This window comes from Zootermopsis nevadensis, unplaced genomic scaffold (genome assembly GCF_977971745.1).
Source record: "Zootermopsis nevadensis isolate Lab colony 2312 unplaced genomic scaffold, Znev_1.0 Znev_ptg000013l, whole genome shotgun sequence".
NCBI lineage: Eukaryota > Metazoa > Arthropoda > Insecta > Blattodea > Termopsidae > Zootermopsis > Zootermopsis nevadensis.
In genome coordinates this window covers 6,074,373-6,099,136 of record NW_028259145.1, presented here as the reverse complement: position 1 = coordinate 6,099,136, position 24,764 = coordinate 6,074,373, and the positions used below count along the sequence as shown (strand labels likewise).

The 24,764-nt window shown below is 41.5% G+C and overlaps 1 protein-coding gene across 2 annotated transcripts in view; it reads right to left on the bottom strand.

Moving 5' to 3' along the window:
- Sh (Potassium voltage-gated channel protein Shaker) overlaps positions 1 to 21,680 on the bottom strand; it is a 349,783-nt gene extending 328,103 nt beyond the window's left edge. Inside the window, exon 1 of one of the 2 annotated variants that reach the window (XM_022062089.2) lies at positions 21,107 to 21,680. In XM_022062089.2, coding sequence (XP_021917781.1) covers positions 21,107 to 21,255 — 149 coding nt within the window. In that variant the 5' untranslated portion in view covers positions 21,256 to 21,680. The remainder of the gene's footprint in view (positions 1 to 21,106) is intronic. The other variant, XM_022062092.2, reaches the window with a different exon arrangement.
- Between the last annotated feature and the right edge of the window lie 3,084 nt (positions 21,681 to 24,764).

Below are 24,764 nucleotides of genomic sequence, written 5' to 3'. Positions count from 1 at the left end.
TGCTGTAAAAAAAAATTCGTACGCATTAAGCATGTGGAATCTCGCCCAGTAAGAGTTAATGAGATACAACGCGCATAATTTTATTTCTGTGATGGCAAGTCCGGCTTATATAAAAAAGCTCTCATGCCTTCATATAAAGCAGGATAGTAGTCAGGCAGACACTCATCAAAATTAAATTCCCCCAACAAAAATCTCTTTTGTACTTCCCAAATCAAATTAGTCGTTCTGAACATGAAATATTCTGTGGGACAGGTTCATCCACTGTATTTATACAGGGTGATTGAAAGCGGTTCTTGGGGAGATCACATTCAGCACAGAATGTAAATAAGGACTCTTTTTTAATATTTTAACCGCCGTTTCCGAAGTTTTCACATTCATCTCGCTATCATTACTGTGAGTGTCGATTCAGACAAAATTGAAACAATTCTTTTTAACATAAGTTAACTGATGTCACTTAGAAGTGTTTTTCAGTCGTCACTTCACGGTAATTTCTTCCTGGGAGGAAAAGTAAACATTATTAACAACTTCTCCCAATAACGGTCTCCGAAACAACCATCTTCAGTGTTGCCTTTCATCTTTACTGTCGATGTCAAAGCTGTTATCCTGAGTAATAGAAGGCAGATCATTCTGTATAATGTGGCAGCAGAACGAGGGTATGGCATTAAGGCAGTCCGAGAAATCGATCGGTTCACAAAGAATGTCTTTGTGTGAGGCGTGATTAATTAATTCTTGTGAGATTTGAGGGTTTTTTTTCCCGGCATTGGGTCTGAAGATGACTGTCTTCTAATTAATTCTAACCTCACTTATCCAAAATCTTTCTATTGTAAGAATAATCATCAGAATTAAGACGCCATGCGTATTCCAACGCCTGTAGAGTCAGAAACCTGTCGATATTCAAAGCACGCACTTCTCGAATTAAAGTCTAAAGCAGGGTGGTCCAACTTCTTTCCACGCTCGGGCCAGAGTAGTTTTCGTGTTGGACCCAAGGGCCAAGAAACCCCTACTGTCAATATTTTTGCATTTTCGTTGTCTTTAATAATACTTATTCAAAAAATGACAAATTACCATCGCATATGCCGAAATATGAATTTTATTTAAATGTGCACAAACTACTTTAGAGTTGTATATTATTTTGCTCCTGCAACAGCTTGTGTCTCTCACAATTTTTCACCTGGAAAACTTACACAAATTATTTTAACTCCACTACTTTTAACAGCTTGTATCTGACACAATAACAATTTGTATCAGTAGAACGTACATCTTACGCGTTTAAAGTCAATGGCTTTAGTGAGAGCACTGAGCAGAATGTTCTTTTACCAGTGACTGAATATAAATTTCGACAAAAGAAATGGTTTGTACTAACTAGTAACAAATTGACAAATAATTTCGCGGGCCGGATCCGGTCCGCGGGCCGCCAGTTGGACCACGCTGGTATAAAGTATCAGACGTACTACCGGTTTACGGAATATAATCTTAATTTTTCCAGTAGTTCCGAAGAAGAAACACGCCTTGGTGTTACAGGACTTGCCACTTACGCGTCTCTTTCCGGACATTATGTAAATCGTACACGGGGCGTACCTCTGTGCACCATGTACCGAGCATGACCCCTTTTTGGGCTCCTCCCTCTCCCCCCGTGAGGAACTTTATTATACAAAATTAAATCTGACTCCCTGTCTCGACAAATATTCATTTTGTACAGAAATTAAGGACTTCGCGACATCTAACGAGATACACTGAAGTGATGTAACCCGATCCACTTATGAGAAGGTCATCGGAAGCTGGAGTTGGCCACGATCAGTTGGAGCGCACGCGGGCAGAGCTTAATTCCCGGTTGGCTGTGCGCCACGCCGAGATACTTGACGAAGCTCACACACAGAAATCATACTTAACTAACACAAAAAACAACTTAACACAGTTATGTAAGATTTGAGGCTTTCACAGCGGTGAGTATGAAGATTTTCGTCTTCTGGGGTGTTGCGCTGTGTAGTCTGGTCGATGATGACGGAAGCAGTATGACCTCTGAAACGTTGGTTAACATCGACCAGACTACAAAGCGCAACAACCCAGAAGACAGAAATCTTCATACTCTGATGACGGAGGCAGTATGACCTCTGAAACGTTGGTTAACATCGACCAGACTACAAAGCGCAACAACCCAGAAGACAGAAATCTTCATACTCTGATGACGGAGGCAGTATGACCTCTGAAACGTTGGTTAACATCGACCAGACTACACAGCGCAACAACCCAGAAGACAGAAATCTTCATACTCTGATGACGGAGACAGTATGACCTCTGAAACGTTGGTTAACATCCACCAGACTACACAGCGCAACAACCCAGAAGACAGAAATCTTCATACTCTGATGACGGAGGCAGTATGGCCTCTGAAACGTTGGTTAACATCGACCAGACTACAAAGCGCAACAACCCAGAAGACAGAAATCTTCATACTCTGATGACCGAGGCAGTATGACCTCTGAAACGTTGGTAAACATCGACCAGACTACACAGCGCAACAACCCAGAAGACGAAAATCTTCTTAACACAGTTACTTTTAAGTTAAAATCTTTGTTGTTCAACTCTGTTTACGTCCCAAACACAATTAAATCTGATGTTGGGGTAATTCTTTTGAGGAGAACTGCATAATGCCATGAAACAGTTTTCATACGAAGCATAAACACAATTTCGTGACCTGACTTGACTACGTCGAATCAATTAATAACAGTTTCACTTCGAATTCCTACCGCAGTATCGATACCTGAATTCAGTAAATATATCTCACGCCTTTCTGCGTTGTTTACACTGCGTTGCCTGGAGGACGTGCTGGCTGACTATATGGAAGGGGGGACCACATCAATTTCGTGACGGCACGATAACACATCCGCCCCTTGATTGTGACATGTCGTTCTGTCGTTCGTGTGTAAAAGGTATCGAGTCCCAAAACACTGCATACACACACGTTTAACGATTAATAATATCTAGGGAACGATTATTTCTAGAGAATTTTTCCTTGTACAATTTCTTTTCTCCTTTTATTTTTAGGTATTATACAAGTTCTCGTTGTTATGCGCCATATTCTCCACAGCGTGTTATTGAAGTCCTAAACACACACACAAACAAACAAACAAACAAACAAACAAATACACACACATAGCGGGAAAATTGCCCGCTCGTCTGATAACCCATGCAAATCGTGACCGCGAATCAGACTACAGCTCCACTGTAAAGAATAAACCATTAATTTCCTCTGTCTCCTGAAATTAAGCGTCATGAAACTCGAACGATGTCAATTTCGCAGGATTAAGGCAGACATCCCATTAGTACGGCAACAGAACGTTTCCAGTTAACTAAAATAAGGTCACGTGACCCCACTGCGTCATATGTCTACTTCAAATGCCTTTTCTGTGTTGTTTAAGCTTAAACGATTTAATCCAACAAGGACACAAATTATACAAGAGCTGAAAAGCCTCGTTAGGGGGCAGTAGCCGTGATCTGAGAGAATCAACTGACGAAGCCTTTTCCCGAAATCGACAATCGGTGTGAACCCAGGTATGTCCGGCGTTTGTCTACACACGCCGGGGGAGGCCTGTCAGGGTACCCGATGTTGCTGACTCCTTCTGTTCTGTTGTTCGCATACAATATCACCCCATAACAGACAAATCGTAATGGCTGAAGCAGGATATCAAACGACCGAATCTGAATGTAGGTTGTGCTTTTAAGAAAATTGGTTTCTTGCGTAATGTTGTTACGTATCTGAACGGCTTCAGAAATCCCATTGACACGTAGTGAGTAATTTAATAACACATTTCGTAATACATTTTATAGCATCTCAAGAAACAGGACCTTCTATTGGTATTTCTATGCATAAAAATGTCTATATTTTAAAACATTACTTTCTTTTATATAGTTTTAAAAACCCATTTGCCATTTAATTTAATAATGTCCATGGTCACTACCGAACTAACTTCACAGCGGACAGTCCCTCTTCAGAAATTTATCTTTCCTCAACTAATCATAAAATTTCCCGCCATATATGAGCCTAAATGTTCATTACCGAGTTCACAAGAACCTGTAATGGATCTGTACCATAAGCCATAATATGCGGTCCACACATTCAATCTCTATAACTTTCAGATTCATTTTAATATTATCCTCAATCTTCCAAGCGTTTTATGTGCAATTCTTGTATTTCCGATGCGTGCTACACACTAATATGTGATTAAAAGTGTAAATCTCTTCCTTAAAGCTGTGACAGTGTTTCCAAACTAAGCAGTTCAGCTGGTCAGCTCCCGCGTCATAACTACACGTGTACTGACACGTGGTACGTGCCTACACATCCGTGTATTTTCTCAAGCTTGAGACAATCAACATTTTCACAAGTTTTCTTTTCTCTGACGAGCTAACAATATACGTTCCTTGCACAAAGGGCATAGCGAGAACGCATTATGGGCTGGTCATGTCTGTCTGTCTGTCCGTCCGTTCGAATTTAAAACTAATTAAAGAAATAAAAATATTAAAGATTTATACAGAGACATAAATGAATTTAAGAAAAGTTACCAATCTAGAGATATTATTATCAAAGTTGAGAATGGTTATCTGTTCGCTGATCCACACAGGGTTTCAAAGAGGTGGAAAAGTTTCTTTAACCAGATGTTAAATGTTCACAGGGTTTATGACATTACACAGATAGATGTACATAAGGCTGAGCCATTAGTGCCAGAACCTAGCCATATCGAAATGGAGTCTGCTGTCGAGAAGTTTAAAATTATAAATCTCTGGGTACTGATCAAATTCTAGCAAAATTCATCAAAGCAGGAGGCGAAACGTTGTGTTCCGAGATAAACAAACTTATTTTCTCTATATGGCATAAAGGAGTAAATGCCACAACAGTGGAAGGAAACCAATTCATAAGAAGGGTGATAAACGGACTGTAATAATTATCGAGGAATCTGGCTACAACATTTTATCCAACATTCTTCAGGCGAGGCTGGCTCCATATGCCAATGAGATTATAGGGGATTATCAGTGTGGGTTCCGTCGTAAAAGATCTACAACTGATCAAATTTTCTAAAAGGCATGGACGCGGATCATGGAAAAAATTGCATAATTGTTTGGGAGGCCTAAAGGGAGGAGACCGCTGGGAAGACCTAGGCGTAGGTGGGAGGATAATATTAAAATTTATCTTAGAGAGATAGGATGGGGCGGTATGGACTGCACTCATCTGGCTCAGGACAGTGACCAGTGACGGGTTTTTGTGAACTCTGTAATGAACCATAGGGTTGCATGAATTTCTAGAGTGGCTGACCAACGTTCGGCATCTGAGGAAGGACTCGGCTCCATGGAATAATGGAGTAACCAAATTTGGGAATGTTAAAACTGCATGCTGCTCAGTAAATCTGACTACGTCACACGTGCAGTCGTTCATATCGAAACCTGATACAGACTCTAATCGTTCATGCCACACAGAACCGTCAATTTCCTTCTATTAATAACATCGGGGACAACGGATAATCACCGCTCGTGAACAAAAGACGGTGGCAAAGCGGAGGTGAGCTCACCATGACGCGAAAGAACGGCACATTCACCGAATGATCGCTGCACGATAATATCAGAGCTGTTTTGACAGACGGAGTCACGCAAAGTTATAAATGTTCCGTCTTTCGCCCTACTTCCAGGAGATGGTGCCTCGCATCGACGTGCATTTGTTTGAAGAAGATGTTTTACTCATTTGCCTCCCATGCGTGTTAAGGTCAGATGTTTACAATAATCGGAACCGAAATGAAACTGGTTGTCTCGAAAACACAAACACGTCATAACACGCAACCTGCGCTAAATACAAAGCCTCAGGTAGAGTCAGTCGCCGGTCGACTTCTCAGTGGCATTGATTGTCACGTGGTTTCCTTCCCCTCTTAGTATCATTGCGCTGCTACTCCATATTCACACACGTGTCATGCGGGGGGGATGGACAAAGGGTCCGTCAGCGGCCTCAGTTCCAAAGTGATAGTGTCCCTCACCTCTTGCAACAAAAACAGTGTTAAATATGACACTCTGTTCCTTGCGTTATTTTCTTTCTTATAAACTTTGCTTGTGTTTCCTTCTACTCTTCTTTGCATTATTTAAATCTTTGTTATAAATATAACAACAACAACAAATCGCTTATAATTAGTCCTCGGCGTGAAGAAGTACGGACAGCCTCATTTTCTAACAATACAGACATCTTTACTTTCAAACACGTGTTATGTTGGTATCACAGTCTCTTGGTTTAAAATCAAAGGCGTAACAGCTCCAGAGAGCCAAAGCCAAGGCCTCATGTCCACGTGCCTAAGCAGAGGTGAACGATCATCCAACCAGATATAGGATGACGTGTGGTCAGCACGACGAACCCCCAGCCATTGCTAGTTTTCCTGACCGGATTACGCTACTAATTGTAGCTCCCCAATTTCCTCACGAAGCTGGGTTGGCACCGGTCCCATACACTGGTCGAAAGCTCATGAGAAAATTTCTTCTCCCCCGAGACTCGAACCAGCGCGCATTCCGTATCGCCGGTCCGAAGCATGATGCCTCAGACCGCGCGGCTACGGCGCGGGACCAGTCTCTTGGTTACACCGTTATAAATAATTACGCGGTATAATCAAAATCAGCTTCCATGTCAAATGACGAAAACATTATAAACCGGCCCCTTACATGAAAATGTAGCAAGGAACATTTTACTACATCCATCAAGATCAGGTTACTAAATGTAATAATAAATGTTACTGAAAGTAGCAATAACATGTTACTAAATTTAACAATAAATATTACTAAATGTAATAATAACATAAAATGTAAATGAAAATCCGCCGTGGGTGCCATTATTCGTTTGTCGGGGTTCTGGAAATTTTAAATAACTGCTCATAAACACAATCCCAATCAGCATTCTTTTAAACTCGCGTTGCCAACGTTCTGACAAACTCTACAGCAGCAAATGTAATAAACTTGCCTCCTGCATCTGCTACACTTTGATGCAAAATGAAATTAAATCTTTCGTAATTTATTATAATACGCAGAGGCCACTTCCCGTTTTACGAGTTTCCGACATTCGCGACGATCAACGGGAACGCAGCCCTCGCTTATAACGAGAGTCACTCGTGCGAACTACCAGTTAAAGCAGCAAATAACTCTACAAGTCCCTGCGGCTACTTCTTCGATGGCCGAGGAAAGTAATCGAAGCTGGCAATACGGTGACCGGAAGCACTCACCAGTTGCTAAAAGCCTACGTACACATCCGCATAAAAATTCGGGTAAATCGAAAACGTGTACGCCATATTTGTGATTACTTTTACTTTTGGTGGACAGCAAACCTGCAACATTTCTAATATGCGATAAAACATCTGTCTGTAAGGTATATTCAATAAAGCAGTGCAGCACTAAGTGGACTTGCGTTCAGAATTCGCACGCTATTGATTTACGTGAACAGAATCCAACAGGAAAAAATGTCTGTCTTTGGCAGATCGTATGTCATTTATAACTGGATTACCAATCAACACCTTTGATAACTAGGCAATGAAATTTAAGAATTTAAAGTACTGACAGCAGATAATAAGATACGGCCAGTAGCAAAATACCTTCAAAACTAGACAACCAGGACTTTATTCTAGTAGCCTGGCTTCAGATTTTAAGGATCCGCCTGTTAAAACAATGAAAATTTTAAGAAATAATTCTCACTGCCATGATTCGATTCCTTGGTGAAGAAGAGGCCGGACCTGTTACAATTTTACATTTCCAATTCCCTAACTACTACTCCAATACAGTTCCAACTTTAACAACACCATCACCAGGTAGCAGTTCATTCACCTGTTCATTAATGGAAAGTTCCCTAAATAGTGCGTTCCTTGTAAGAACCACACCATACCAGAATTTCAAAACTATGTACACCTCAAAATGCATTAGACACTTGCGTCTTTTTGTTTTCTCTTTATTCCGCATCCAAACCATTAATTTTTATTTTAAAATAATATAATCTTTGTAATATATATGTACCTGCAATTATTTAGCACGAATAAATCAAAGTACAAAGTAGTTACAAGTTTCTGTATACCAACAAATCTAATCTCAAAATGGCTACCATCTTCTCTTGTGTTATAATGTTCCTTCTGTAATTTCTACCTCGTTCCCTCGTCTTCTTCCCGACCAATTAAAGTAAATAATTAAACGCGACTGGAGTTATACGCGTAAGGTTGATGAATTTTTTATACACCGAATCTCCCCTACGAACGACAGATTTAACACTGTGTGACCTCTGTTGGTTGACAGGACGCACATAAACATCCTCACTACTTGATACCTCGACTGACACTGGCTTTTACTTTCATTTACTGCTATTTAGAATTCAAAGACCTACAGGCATTTTGTACCGAGCTGCCTCAAACTGCATTGTGTGTTTCGGACGTGTCTGCGCATGCACACATGCGCAGACGGCAAGAAGCTGAGACCCTGTGAGCTGCTAGACATTTCACGATTACATGTCAGAATATAGCGAAGACTTGCCTAATTACATACATAAATACAAATCGGTTTATAAAATTAGCATTGACCTCTGAACGCATTACTGCTTGTTTTCTGTAATGTCTGGAATATTAAAAAATATCTTATACACATGCAACTAGTCCACCAATGGGAACAAAAATAATTAAAAATGTATCCAAATGTCTACATTTTGTCATTTCAGATCAAGACCCTCGGTAAAATGACACACGTCCATTCTTCTCACGAATTAATATTATGATTACTAATAAAGATTACAGAACGTATAATACTATGCACACAGAAGATAAAGAGAGCAATATCAGCTAAATTACCACTTTCCTATTAACAACAAAATGAGAAACATTCAAATAACCAAGTTCAACACAAAGTATATAAGTTAACTTCTTCATAACAAAGTTTGAAACCATTAAATCGAGCATTAGGAAGTAAACATAATGCTCTGTGATATTAGGTCTGTGTAGAGTTCACAAACCTGGTGTAATTTATCTCGGGTTGCCTGCCCTTTGTTCCCACACCATAATCTAGAAGCCCAAAAGAGAATGGTAGAAGCGATTAGTACAAACCTAAATTACAACTTACCTCCAAAGTCTTCACTGGATATCTGTTTCAATAAACAAATCACAAGTGTTAAACTTCCAATATTGATACACTGTCACTGTAAAATCGTAAAAGAAACACCAGAAAACATATTGTTACACACGAAACTCGCAAACCGCACTTTTCACAACACGCCATACTTCACTGGAGCTAGGAACCAGCATGACCAACGTAACGGCATACAATTTAAAATCATTCGATTAATACATTTGTCAATAATCGATCCATGCACCCTACCTACCCTGCACAACTCTTGTGCAGATAAAAGAATATTAATTAGCGACGATACATAATTCACGGAATATCTTTGAGAAAAGGTAATTAATTAAAGTGGGCAACAAGAATGGTCGTTGGATAATTACGTGAGGTTATGTGACTTGGTATCGGATTATAAGACAATTATTGGGCACAAGCGAATTAGCCGCACATGGTAATTATTGTTCCATTACCTCAGTTGGGTCGATGAGGTGAGACTGATCTGCAGAATATGCCACGACAAAACTAACAGTAGCTGGTTGTTTATTTCACTTGACACAAACACCCTTTCTGACTCAGAGTTGATTTTAATTACTTAAACTTAATCAATGTTGCAAGTATGTCGCTCAGATACAAATATGTTACCTAATTAAATGTCTGTAAATTTGTTTTTGTTCTTGTTATTATTATTACTTAGGCATTTTATCTAGCCCATTTACTTTTAATGTATAGTTGAACTGAGGAAATTATTGTATTTAAATATTTCCCTTATGTCCATATTTTGAGTTTTTAATTTTGTAATTTTTTTCTGGTTTTTATTGTTTACTGTTTTTATTTTGTATGTTATCTATGTATTGTTTATAATTGAAGTGATTTTAATTTAATTATTAAATTACTTAGGCATATTATTTAGCTCATTTACTTGTGAATTCTTATGCAATAAATGAATTGAATTGAATTATTATCATTATTAAAATTGTACATTGTACATTTATTGTATATTTAGTTCATTGTTTGTTTGTTTTTGTATTGTAATGTTTACTTTTATTATTTTTGTTGTTGTCAGTGCTTGGCTGTTATTGGCCTTATTTGGCTATTGCCAAGCACTTAAATAAATTGAATTGAATTGAATTACGCGAAATTACTTTAAACTGACTTCATTTAATGCTGCTGCTGAATAAATATTTAGGTCTGCAGGTTGGTTTAGTCTAGTCTATTAACACAAAACCGAAATGTTGGTAGTGTTGTGTAATTCAAGCCGTTCTCGAACAATCGGCAAGAGCATAGTAAGTCACGTGAGAGCTGAAACAAAGACGTCTCACGAGATGCAAGCAACAGTTTGTAACACATGAAATTTAGACCAGTCTTCGACCACGATTGATCTGTTCCAATGTGCTCAATAAACCGTGACTTGCTGGAGTAATGCACTTTGTGGGCGGATCAGAATGACAGACATAGGCTAAGAATAATTGCATTCCAGAGCTGTCAACTGAGTGAAAGTAAACAAATAAGAACTCCGGGAACTGGAAATGGTTCACGTTACAAGTCACATTTACAGGCTTTGTAACAACACAAGGAAATGGCTGCTGTCAATCTCAAGTGTTTGTCGTTAGAAAAAGAAGGAATACATACAAAGGTAAAGTCATTCAAATCAAATTTGATGCGTAGTCCAGACGAGACACATTTGGGTCAAAGACCAAATTTAAGATTTGTAATGTCTACAGAAAGAAGTTGGAAAATGTATGAATGGTTTCAGATGTCTGACGCGAGTTCGCCGGAAGTTTTCCACTGCGAATGGCGGAGGGGCTTCAGAAGTGCGTCCGACCATCAAATGACTGGTGACGACGTAATCGCGGAGGACCTCAGGGGGCAGTCTTCCAGGTTTCCGACCGAGAGGCTGGGGATGCCTCACTCCGGGACGCCACGGAAGACGATCCCCACTGAGTCGTATGCAAATCTTTATGTTAAATGCCCGTTATTGCCAGATTTTGACTAAATTTGGAATGTGTAAACACTTTTCGTGAATATCCGTCAGCGATTCTTCAGTTGTTACGTGTGAACAGACGGACAGACATGGAAGATCCAATGCACATCGCAACTTCCTTAGGACGTCCTAAACATGGAGAAGTTTCCCATCGCCGTAAACTTCTGTAAGCGCAACAGTGAAGCTGCCATCTTATGAGCTGCCTTAGGAAGCCATCTTTACCAAGATCATTGTTCAATCCGCGTAGGTCCGGTCAGAATCAATTGACAACACTACAGCATCATTTTTTTGGTCTTCCAATGTTTCTATTTCCAAAGAGTGGACACTGCCAGGTTTATTAAGCTATTCGATACTTGACTATTTTCTGCAAATGTTATATTCACTTCTTACCACACTGCTGAGTTACCCGGGTACGCACTTTCGAGTGTTCACGACAAGTGTAAAATAACACAGAACAGAAATAAAGAAGCTTCTACCATTTAGTTATGAGACAGAGCTTGTGCGATGTGTGTGCCAACAACAATTATCAGGAATGCGTTTACAGGTTTCTACCTGACTTTTTAAACTGAGTAAAACTACGAAACAAAACAGCGAGATCAGCCACATGCAGATGATGGTAAATTCGCGTCTGATTTTTAGTGGTTGGCAACAAAATTCTTGCAAATTGCGCTCTCATGCGGCAGTAACAAAACCACGGCTGCCGATTGGTGCTATAAGCGCTCACTCGGTACAAACGTCACCTGCTATTCAACCTATACAATTTCTCTCCCCACCCACCGACGTAAATCTTATCTTTTGACGACAATCCGCGCTCAGGTAGAAACGATGATTAATCGTTTTGAAACACTTATATTGCACAGTAAATTACTTCGCTTTTAGAATAAAGGTGAATGCATGTGAACTGTATAAATCAGTCTCGCTTTACTGTTATCAATCAGATAAATAAACTTAATTCCTCACTACGTCAGAGTTCATCTGTACACACAAATCCAAGATTCCCTTAATGAAACATAATGAACCATTGCAAACTATACCATGGCCGTAAGAGGCTGGGAAATTTCTAAAGAAACGTGTTTTAATTATGGTTCTAGACCCTGGTACGAACTATCGGCTCACATTCTAAATACGCACAAAGCAGTACTTCATACAGTCACTACGACGTGATGGTTATGCGTAACGTTTGAAAGTCTTCGTTCATATATTTACGTCGTTAAATAAACTATAAATAAATACACAGAGAAGACGACAATGTCTTGCGTAATATCCGTTCATAACATTCACACACCAATTACAAGACAAACATAAATTGACATAAACCAGAGAATATTAATTATCCGAAGTCTTGCCACGATAATTCATTGAAATATTCTTTATTGAAACACTGAAAACTGCCACTAGGTGGAGTCTGTGGCGCGTGTGTCCCTCAAGCAATCAGAAACGAGTACTCGCTACGTGCCGTGGATTCAAAGCGAGGCTTCCTATTTCCATGTCCGACTCAATTTTATCAAACCCTTTTATTTTTATAGACAAAAGAAAACACCCTTCTTGACTCTAAACATAAATCCAGTAGTCTTCATGGTATTTAGTTTGTGGAATGGTCGTGACTTTCATCCACTAGACACGCGAGGCTCAAATTACTTTAACGAGAAACAGTTGCACGCAAATGAAGTAAACATGAAAGCAACTAACATTTACATGTGCTCAGGGATTCTACAGTGGAGACACAGCATAGCACGACGGGAGAAAGACACCGGAAAACCAAGAAGTTGGCTGAAAATTTTGTGTTCTTTCAGTCCTTTCACCTGCACGCATCAACTGGCAAGAATTATATACCTGCATAATAAAGAGGGTGTATTTGTTTGTTTGTTTTGGGTTTTTTATCCTTTGCTGTTAAGCGTTTCTTCGAATATTCCCGTTATTCTTGACCATTAATTTACCGATAAACCAACAATCTTACAATTCAGAGACCAACTTCCTTGCGTCTGAGTAAACACGCATATTTTGTTACGTACTCGGCATTTTGCTCTGGCCAACCGCTTGCAGTTTCTAACCACCTCTACGGAGCAGAGACAGTCTTTGTTTGGTGAAGACATTTACGCTTCCCGATGAGACCCTTAACATTCATGACCGTATCCTCGTGACGGCCGCCACTGGTACCAATTCTGAGTCAGTGGAATCCATCCCACAACCTCCAATCCAATTCCATCATCGTTTTTAATATTATCCCCCCTTCGACTCCAAACGGTACGTCTCCTTCAGGTAATTTGGTGCTAGACTGTACTTCGTTAATCTCATTATCCTTGGATTATCTTTCAAATAAAACTTAGTGAACACAGCGAATTATGAAGTTCTTTGTGTATTTATCTCCATCCTCCTGTTGCTTCATGTGTCCCATAACTCTGCCCACAACCAGCTGCGATGTAATAGACCAGGCATTTTGCGTATACAATAGACGGTGGAATTATTTTTATGTTTTCAGACAAGATAATGGAAAATAATACAATCTGAAGTGAATTACAAGCGACTCAGCGTGGTTTATTCTTACTTTGTACAGAATAACGACTCGGTAAAATCATTTATTTAGTTTTTTTTACGATTCTTACCTCATACGATTTCACGGCGGTTGGTGGAAAAGCCGAGATGTTGGTACCGCTGGAAACGATGGCGATGAAACGTTCATCGGCTTGAGGGGTGGGCGGGCGGAATAAATACGCTACAGGGGTAACTCGTTCAAAAAGCTTGATAGAATTTTCGACCTGTAAGGGAAGAGGAATCTTATTCCGGGAAGTTCCGTCAAAGAAATGCGGAATGCGGATCAGAATGACGAGAAGTAACAGGTGGAAGAAGAGAATTACACGAGGAAGAGATTTATATTCGCTACTGTTCACTGGATGTAGCGAAGGTGAGGAGGGTTTTAGTTCGGTGGGGCTCGAAGCCAAGTTTTTGTTCTTTGGGTGCATGTGATTTCTGTGTGGGGGCCCCTTGGTGTCACGGGGGTTGAGCACTGCCCTAGTAAAAAAAAATGCTTGAAATGTGTATGTAGTTTAGTTTTTAATATTCGTGGGTGTTTCCGTTGCTGTTAAAACGGAATCGTTTGATTCCTTTCTGGAGACTTTGCTTGTGGGAGATATTAGGGGCGTGAGGCTAATTTGGGGATAAATCGTGGCCCGTGGGAGCTTAGAAGCCGGAAGCTAGGTTGCTCTGATTTATGTAAAACTCTTAGGGTGACGCAAGACTTCTTATCTGAGAGAGTGAGGCAGAGTTGGTAGCATTGTGATGCTGTTGGAGACAAAAGAGCCGGTGCGTTGTTCCGTAGTGACGCGCGCACGAGGTGTACATTGAGGTAGGCTATGGCTTCTCCAGCGGTGGTCCTTGCGTTTTGCATACTTATTCTGTATTTTTCATACCGCGCACTGTTCTGCGATTATATTCTGACGCTACATTAACTTCGTATGCTGTGGTACAGTAACACTTTTAATATTATCTCTTTCTGACGTGTGCCAGTTTTGGCCCCGAGATTGTTGCATTTCTTCCTGAATCATATTTGATTCTTAATTAACAGAGGAATATTTGGAACTTCCTCGACATTTCTCTTGGTTTACGCCACTGTTTCGTCCCCTGAACGCTGTGACAGCAGAGGTTCTGTCGTTCGGCAAACGACACTCAGAAGCTCAGTAAGCAGGTGGGGACGGTGAGCGAGAGCGCCTGTCGTGGACGATTTTAATCCCAGAATGGCGAGACCTCAGACAGAAAGGTATTCGCGCAACTACGCGTTGATACATGCGTCAGAGCAGGTGTTGCACTGTGCAGTTGTAACTGTGTAAGAATGTGTCAAGGCCAGATGGAGGCAGTTCGCCTTATGGCGTCTCTGTGGGAAACCTCGATTCCCAACAGCTGCTAGTCTCAGCGATGTTCGATTGTTAAGCCATTTGTCCCATTTTCCGCCAGAGGCGCCAGCGATTATCAGGACCAGTGACCGTTATTTTGGGAAGAAGTTCTTTCGGTGGTCAACTTTTTCAACCTCGTTTGTGGCACGCAAAGTGTAAGGAGCGTGAAAAATTGGCGTAGTGAAACATCGTAACTTGTGGTAAAGAGTCAGAAACGACTTTCTGGACAAGAACCACTCACAGCTTCAGGTAAGATCAATACAGGATTTGTAGAAAACCGCAGACATATCACGTAAGTAAGTCTGAGAGCTTGGCGAATCCGAGTGTGTCTATCAGCGTGCGTATCATTTACTGAGAAAAATAACTAATGTCATGAGGCCACCTCGTGGTGCCTGTACGCGTACTAGCGTGCATGGACCCCTTGAGGACAGAACGTAGCGGTAAATTTATATGAACCGGTGAAGAAAACAAATCAGCTTTAATAATGTTTTCTATCTACTCAGTACTTAACTGTGGGTTCAGTAATATGGCTGCATGTTTCAACACGCATATATTATTTTCAGACTATCATACCTGTTTATTTTGATTGCTGAGTATTATTGTAAATTAATTTATTTATCGGCTAATAATAATTATTATTCATTATATATGTAAGTTTACTAAATTTCTGTTTGTTTACTGCTAAAACGTAATTGTAATTAAAATAAGTGAGAAATAGGTTTTCCAGAAAGCAGTTGGCCACCCTTACTTCTTTGTAGGTGTGTGTGTGTGTTACGTTTTGTGGGTGGATCTATGTTTTCCTATTTTCTTATGATTGCTAATATTTTTGTTAGATTGTAAAGTTGCGTCATATTGTGATATAATAAATATATATTGTTTAAATCTTGTCCGTCTAATCACAATAAATTCTTATTAAATATTATTATTGATTTATATAATTATATACACCTTAAGATAGTTCTTTTAGGAACTGAAACATGTCGTGAAAAAATGATGGTCTAATGTAAATCGAATATTTCGATAAAGAACATCATTTAATATTTTAAATATTTTAAATGTTAATTAATGTAATATTTTAATATTTAATAAGAATTTATTGTGATTAGACGGACAAGATTTAAACAATAAATATTTTTATTGTAGATTTAATCCTTATGTTCATACTTATGCAGTATTGTTGGTTATGTTGATTATGTCATTGTGCTGTTTGATTTCGCTGTTATTTGTTAAAACATAAGTTACTTTTCAGTTGCTTTCTACCACTGTCGGAGTTTATTCCTGAACTAGGCTGGGTTGTTATTAAGTTGTCATTATCTGTCAGTGAATGTTCCTATACGCTGATAATGCTCCCAGCGCCGTGCGTGATTTTGTGTGGTCGTGATATCAAGGAGACTCCATGCTGTCTATTATGGAATGTTACTTATTTGCTCTGTGATCTTTTAACTTCAAATATGGCAACGGATTTTCATGTACTGCCTACCGTGTACCAATTTATGTAAAGAGAGATATTACGTACTGGAGTTATTTGAAATGACGACAGCTTTAATTAATATATTGTGATTGGGTTTATTTCAGTTCACTTCAATTCGAGAGCTTCCCGTGGATCATTTGGGTTCGATTCGGAAGTGAATGTGGTAGAGATTGGCATTGTGCATAATAGATTCCGCGGGCCATATCATACGGCTTATTACATTATTTACTAGATTTTAATACAGGTGAAGCAATTTCGTGTAAAGATGGATTCCAACGAAGAGACGAAAATGTAAAAGATTCGACAGCAGAGAATGTTAATGGTATTTACAAATTAGATTAATTAATAAGAGAATATTTTACGGACACTGGAAGACGTGCTTAGCATGTTTAGAATTTTAGTTAAAAAACTTTGCTGTGATCTGGTAATAAATAACAATTATTCCAAAAATAATTTGTAGATTTATGGACCTCAAACGTAATGTATTAAATCCTGCTTGGGATATTTGATCAGTGCCTCATGATTTGTGTCTCATTACCTGTTAATTAGTCGTGTCAACTCAACCTCAAAGAGCGATGCTCGGGTACTAAAAGACCATTTGTATTTATTTCAGTGTGTGAAACAGCGGAAGCTCTGTGTGCATTCGAGAGTTAACAGATCTCTTTCACCCACCGACTGAAAATACTGTTGAGATCTGCAAACACGATGCAGTTCTCAATTTCTGTAAAGTTTATTCTATTTTCGTAAACTTTCTTAAATTCATGAACGCATCTGTAATGTAGCCAACATTTTGATCTTAATGTTTGTTACAATCTTGGTGGCTTTGTCTTCTTGACAATACCATTTTTCTTCCTGGAAGTTCTACTAATTTCACATCTTGTATTATGCATTTTAGTTCTGTTCATTTTGCTTTAACTCTGCAGCTACTGCAATTAACGAGGTTCCTTTCTCTCATCCAACAATTTTGAACATTCTTCACAGCACAATTGTTCACGAGGCTTTGGCTCGTAACGATCTTGGCTAGAAGTTTGAAATTCTTCGCAATTTTTACCAAAACTCTACTGATGTCCACAATACGATCGAAGTATTCAAAAGCTGCAAACCTGTTTGGGACTTTAACCTGTTATTGTTCCGAAACTTCCACACCATTCAGCTCCTAGTGATTAAATAACTCCATACCAAACACCGAAATACTCGTTTCCTTAGCATCGCCTTTCGGTGGCCCAGAGCAACAACCACGACATCTAGGAACTGATGCCATACACCGGCTACTTAATCATGAATTACGTCATATTTAACACCAGTTTTACCCTCAGCTTACGCACGCATATTTATGACAATAATATCACACCGACTTTTCGTATTATATTACATTCCATCACTAACAGAGTCTGTCATCTTGGCTGATCATATGATTCCCTTATGTACGAAAATGTCTGTCCCCAATCGATAATCAGCATTCCCATTTCCAAAGAAGAATTTATAAATTGTGTGCTGGCTCAGAACCACCCTCGTCCCACCTGACCTCCTGTAATCCACTAAAACCAACAAATATTTATATCGTTATTCTCAAAGAATTTGACCTTTAAGATTTCTGTCTTCTGGGTTGTTGCGCTGTGTAGTCTGGTCGATGTTAACCAACGTTTCAGAGGCCATACTGCCTCTGTCACATTCATCGCCCTGATGACGGAGGCAGTATGACCTCTGAAACGTTGGTTAACATCGACCAGACTACACAGCGCAACAACCCAGAAGACAGACCTCTTCATACTCTGATGACCTCTGAAACGTTGGTTAACATCGACCAGACTACACAGCGCAACAACCCAGAAGACAGAACTCTTCATACTCATCGCCCTGATGATGGAGGCAGTATGACCTCTGAAACGTTGGTAAACATCGACCAGACTACACAGCGCAACAACCCAGAAGACAGAACTCTTCATACTCATCGCCCTGATGATGGAGGCAGTATGACCTCTGAAATGTTGGTAAACATCGACCAGACTACACAGCGCAACAACCCAGAAGACAGAAATCTCCTACTCATCGCCCTGATGATGGAGGCAGTATGACCTCTGAAACGTTGGTAAACATCGACCAGACTACACAGCGCAACAACCCAGAAGACAGAAATCTTCATATTCATCGCCCTGATGACGGAGGCAGTATGACCTCTGAAACGTTGGTAAACATCGACCAGACTACACAGCGCAACAACCCAGAAGACAGAAATCTTCATATTCATCGCCCTGATGACGGAGGCAGTATGACCTCTGAAACGTTGGTAAACATCGACCAGACTACACAGCGCAACAACCCAGAAGAGAGAAATCTTCATACTCTCCGCTGTGAAAACCTCAAGTCTTACAATTTGACCTTGACTTTCCAAGCTCCGGATCCCATGTCCATTTTCCCCCGTTCAAGTCGTTACAAAGAATCCAAGGCCGACGAAACATTTTGTAACACGCTATTTCTTTGCGGTGGTCAGTTGCTAGCCCTGGGACCACCCTCAAGTCATTCGAAGCTCCACCGTAACTGAAGACCGTCTCCTCCATCCGCAGTCTGAGGACGTGTCAATCCGTGTAGACAAGACACCCACTAAACGCGTACGAAAATCGCCCCCCCCCCCCCCCCCCACCAATTTTCACGGAAACTTGAGTCGACGAGTTGGCCTGACAGGACCGACCTGCTCTGCCGGTGAAATCCTCGTCTCCTCTCGGTCGGATCTCGCTTCTAGCGTGACATAAAAAGAGTTGAGACGCTTCATAGACGTGTTTTCTGAAACGATTAGTAGCCAACTGTTTCTTCTGATTTTGTGTCTGAGCCAGACGTTTGCATTATTCAGCGCTGAGGTGTGTGGAGGCTACCACTCCGTCTTCTCATTCTGGAGGTATGGAGTTCAAATCTCGACTTCGTTATTAAACAAAAACTGATTGAGATTTTCTAAATTTTTCTAGTCTATCCACGGAAACGCTTTGATGTAAATTTGAAATACGTAACGCGGCTAAAATTTGAAATCCTTTGCAACAATCTGGTTTAGGGACCCAAATTTCCCAGCTACCTGGACTGAATTTCGGTCGCCTCCCCTATTCACCCTTCTCTGGTATTCTCTTTCATGTCGCCAAAGACCAACAAGCTACGTGTCTTTGGAGAAGACACTGCTTTGAGCCCCACAAATGCAGCATTTGGAGAGTACACATTTTCAGGTAAAATGTTTCTGTTGCACAAGGAATTACGAAGATAAACCGCGGATCCAAGAGTGTTAGACGTAAGAATGAAAAGTTAGCCTGCAGAAATTTTACAGCGTTTCAAAGGAACTTGCCTCTGCCGCTCATCGCTCTGTTGACAGAGGCAGGAAGTACGTCTGAAACATTGATGAATTTCTACCAGACTACGCAGCGCTACAACACAGACAACAGTCATCTTTGGTCTCACCGCCCTGAAACCTGGAATCTTATCACGTTATTGATACCCGTTCCAAAAACGGGAAAAAATTTTCTTTCGTCCTAGTGTAATCTTAAAGCTCCGTCCCCGCAGACCCCTCGCTGTGCAGTGTACAGCATCAACCATCATTAAATGACTGTCGTTTTGCGTATTGCCGCCTGTCTCTGCCTTACGACAGCTTGTCCGGCAGGGACGAGTGACTATTTTCCTCTTGCGAAGACGCAAGGTCAGTCAGTTTTGGGACCGAGAAACAAATAACGTAGACACTCGTAAATACATGCAGTCTAAATTTAGCGGCGTAGGTTTTCAAGTGAACGTGGGCCCTCGCCCGCACTCTGCAGTGTGCGTCCGCACTGTCCTGTTCCCTACGCGACCCTTAAACTCTGCCCTGTTCTAAACATGTTTAAGTTGGCACCAAAACAAGTCTTACTCTACGCTGCGTTTACGAGTAACTGGGCCCCCAGCGCAGCGTACTAATTGCACGGATATTAACTAATTCATGTAACACCGTCCTCCTGAGGAGGCTAAGAGTCGCCCAGTAGAACAACGAATTCCTCGCCTTGTACGGAAGCTGGACATCAGTTACCGTGCTCACATGAGCCCTCCATTGGCTCTCATGCTGAGCCAGTTGAATCCAGTCCATTTGATGTCCGCTAAAGTTTATATTTAGTGGAGGGGTTTTTACTGGATTTTGTCGATTGTTTGGGTGGGGGATACTCCGCGAGGCCGCATAAAGAATTGGGGAATCCCTATGATGACGTAATCTCGAAAAATATACTGGCCTCCAGGCACCTTAGCTCCAACAGAACTACATAACTCAGATGATTGTGACGTCACGCACTATTCGGAGAAGCCTAGTTTTGACGGAACAACCACCCCCCCTCCCCCCAGGACAACCACTTAATTACTTGTAAGAGAGCACGCCGGCGGTCTTGGCGCTGAACGTACGTCGTCGGATTTGTTTCTATTTGATCGCATTTATGATTGCAAGTGTTGATTTTCAGTCGATCACAAGAATGCTATTTAAATTCAAATTATAGGAATATAATGTGATGAAAATATTCCTCTACCTTAGCACAATATTGGAAAGGCGACAAATATAAGTCGATCCCTTGAGAACTTTATAAATGTGACGTTCGTGCAAACCCGCGCTGTCACTGAACTGCCTCACGCACCTTTCAACTTCTGCAGTTGCAGTCCTCTGGGTCTACTTACTGGTTGAGGGTCCTGTCGTTGGAGGCCGTCGTCGACGTCTGCGTCCCGCCGCCAGAGTCGTGGTGGCGTCGCTCCTTGTGCACGATGCCCATCAACTTCATCCAGGGGTTGTTCTGCGCGTGGCTCCCCATGCCACCGGTCTGCCACATGGTGACGACCCTGACTGTGCTGATTCATTCGCGTCGAGAAACGGACCACCAAAGACCCCGGTGCTTGGCGTGCAGGGGCCACTGGCCGGACGAACTCCACAGAACTCTTCTACCAACTAAGAACAACAAGCGGTGTCAGAACTCTTCTTTCTTGCCCCAGAAGACGGGAGGCGACGTCTGCGGCAAGCACCAGACACCTCACTCTCACGATGCACAGCACAGCACGTCATTCAGAACAGTCTTCGACAGACTGACAACACTGTACACGCACTGATATGGGGCCCGTGACATGGCTATATTTACCGTTCGACGCCTCCCGATTCACCCGCCGCGGGGCGACGACGGTGCCGAAATTTCTGAAGGTGCGCGGGGCAAGCAGACGACCGTCCCGCCGCCGGTGCGTCGTGCAACTGTCGGCCGGCCACATCCAGCAGCCGAACCAGACGGGCGGACGGACGGACAGACACACCAGCGCCGAGTCGCGTCGCGCCGGCCCGCGGGCCAGTTTGAGCAGCAGGTAGGCACTTCGCGTATCCGAGGGGTGAGAACGTCTGGTCACCTCTCCAGGAAGAACAGCATCGATCGTTTACGGACATCGCCGTGTCAACTTGCGGTGAATGGTCCACGTTATTTCTGGCAACGTGGTCGTTCCGCATCGCATCTTCCAGCAGCAGAGGTCTCGGTTTTCACTTCGTGAATATTTATTCTGATATCTTATTCACATTATTGCGGACAGCCAGAACTGTGGACAACATGGATGCTGACCTAAAGTTAGCAGGGACTCGACTATAAGATATCTTTCATTTGGCACGAGGACTCATGAAACAACAATCATAGGTCAGCTTTTCTTGTAACATTTAATTGACATTTTAATTTTAGAATTTTTTTAACAATTTTCTTCAGACACTCCCTCGCCTCTGACAGTTATCGCATCAGAACATCCTAGTCCTGACCTCCCGTCCAGTTACCATGCCATTAACTGGTGGTAAAGCTCCACACTTTATAAATTTTGTTAGGGCAGTGATCGATTTAACGCAACAGCGAGATGCATTACTAATCCGCCACTGCTGCGAACACTTGGCGGTAGGAATCCTGAATTGTCCAGTCGCCCTATTTTGATTGTTTAGCACACACAATTAACTTCCTCAGCACGTGCACAGAGACAAGATGGTTTTCAACTTACTGTTTTATATCTCAGGTTTTGGCCACATTATGGTTTTATTCGTGCAATTAGAAGCGTTTGTTCTAATGTTTCCCTTTCGGATTAAAAGAGAGTCCCCAACCGGGAATTAACGAACTAAAGTAATACGCCATACGATTCGCGACTTACATGGATGACCTTGAAATCATTTCCGTTCCGTAATTGTGACATTTTTAAATTCAGAAGTACAGTCAGAATAATCAAAACAAGGGAGAACAAATGGTGCACAAATATTTTCGAAACACGTTCTTAATAGTTCTGCGTACTACACGCTTCGTGACACGTAGTTGGCGCTGATAAACCCCTGTTATTGTAAATAATTATGCATTTATCCAAGCAGACGACAGACTCCTCGCGGTTAGAGTAGTTTACGCATATTTATTTAATGGAACACAATTATGGTTTCAATGATGACCGACAGATGACAAAGGGAAACATTTCTGATGTTTGCGTTTTTTATAAATATCCGTCGTATTTATTAAAAAATGACTTACATAAAGACTCGTGATACTCTTTGAGATTCAGTTCGCAAGGGTATTCTATGCGATGCACAGTTGAACTTCAGGTGGTGGGAAATTATATTGAACACTTTTTTCTCTCTCGACGCGTCAATGTTTTGGACATCCCTGGGCTTAATTTTTGGGACAAAAGAATAATAATTTTTTCATGGTTTCCTTTTCCAAGAGGATTTTTTTCTTGTTCTTTGCACACTCCTGCATGAAACTGTCGACACAAAAAGAAAATTTAAAAATGTGTACTTTTTTTGAGTTCACCGACACTCGAAAGCGTCTCTTCACGCCTCGTCATATAGGTCATTGTCGCACTAACATAAACCAAGACCATGATTGAGCAGCAACTTATTCCAGCAGTTGGTTAACTCTTTGTAATGTTACCACCAGAATGGTAAAACACAGGGGTGTCCGGCCATGGTATCAAAGGCAGCAGATTATTATGTGGCCTCTGGAGCGACAGCAGTCCCAAGGCGCCAGGCCAAATCCTGCGGAAGAATCTGTGGGGTCTAGGCGCAGGGGTATTCGTTGAAGGAATGCGAGCGCCGGAAATGGCTTGGCCTCAAGAGTGGTGAAGCCCTATTCTTCATGAGGCCTTCCCCATTTAACCGGAAATGGTAGGGACACCCCCCCCAAAAAAAAACAAGGCCGAGGCGGGATAAAGCTACAGGACGCAAGCGACAACAAAGGCAATACGAGAAATAGCAAGGACAAAAGTAAGAACAATGACAATAACAAAAAATTTACCCAAATGGTCATGCGCGTTGCGTACCTCGCAGAAACGTGACTGACACATCGGACCCAAAGGGTGTCCTCCGCTCACGGCACGACGCGAAGAAAACCCAGACGTCATTTGTTTTGCTCAGGTTCGCCTTTCCATTCACTGTTCGGTTCCTATAAACCTAGCCCCTCCACTTAATTGGCACATTCATCTCCCTGATGACGGAGGCATTATGACCTCTGAAACGTTGGTTAACATCGACCAGACTACACAGCGCAACAACCCAGAAGACAGAAATCTTCATACTCTGATGACGGAGGCAGTATGACCTCTAAAACTTTGGTAAACATCGACCAGACTACACAGCGCAACAACCCAGAAGACAGAAATCTTCATACTCTGATGACGGAGGCAGTTTGACCTCTGAAACGTTGGTAAACATCGACCAGACTACACAGCGCAACAACCCAGAAGACAGAAATCTTCATACTCTGATGACGGAGGCAGCATGACCTCTGAAACGTTGGTAAACATCGACCAGACTACACAGCGCAACAACCCAGAAGACAGAAATCTTCATACTCTGATGACCGAGGCAGTATGACCTCTGAAACGTTGGTAAACATCGACCAGACTACACAGCGCAACAACCCAGAAGACAGAAATCTTCATACTCTGATGACGGAGGCAGTATGACCTCTAAAACTTTGGTAAACATCGACCAGACTACACAGCGCAACAACCCAGAAGACAGAAATCTTCATACTCTGATGACGGAGGCAGTATGACCTCTGAAACGTTGGTAAACATCGACCAGACTACAGAGCGCAACAACCCAGAAGACAGAAATCTTCATACTCTGATGATGGAGGCAGTATGACCTCTGAAACGTTGGTAAACATCGACCAGACTACACAGCGGAACAACCCAGAAGACAGAAATCTTCAAAAATTTTACACACTATATAAACCATTTCTTTTTACGATCTGCGCGTCTTGCAGTGAGCTCCTACATCCACTTACCGACAATTCTTTTAATACAAAAAGCAATAATTTCACCAATTTGTCGTCGCAGGAGG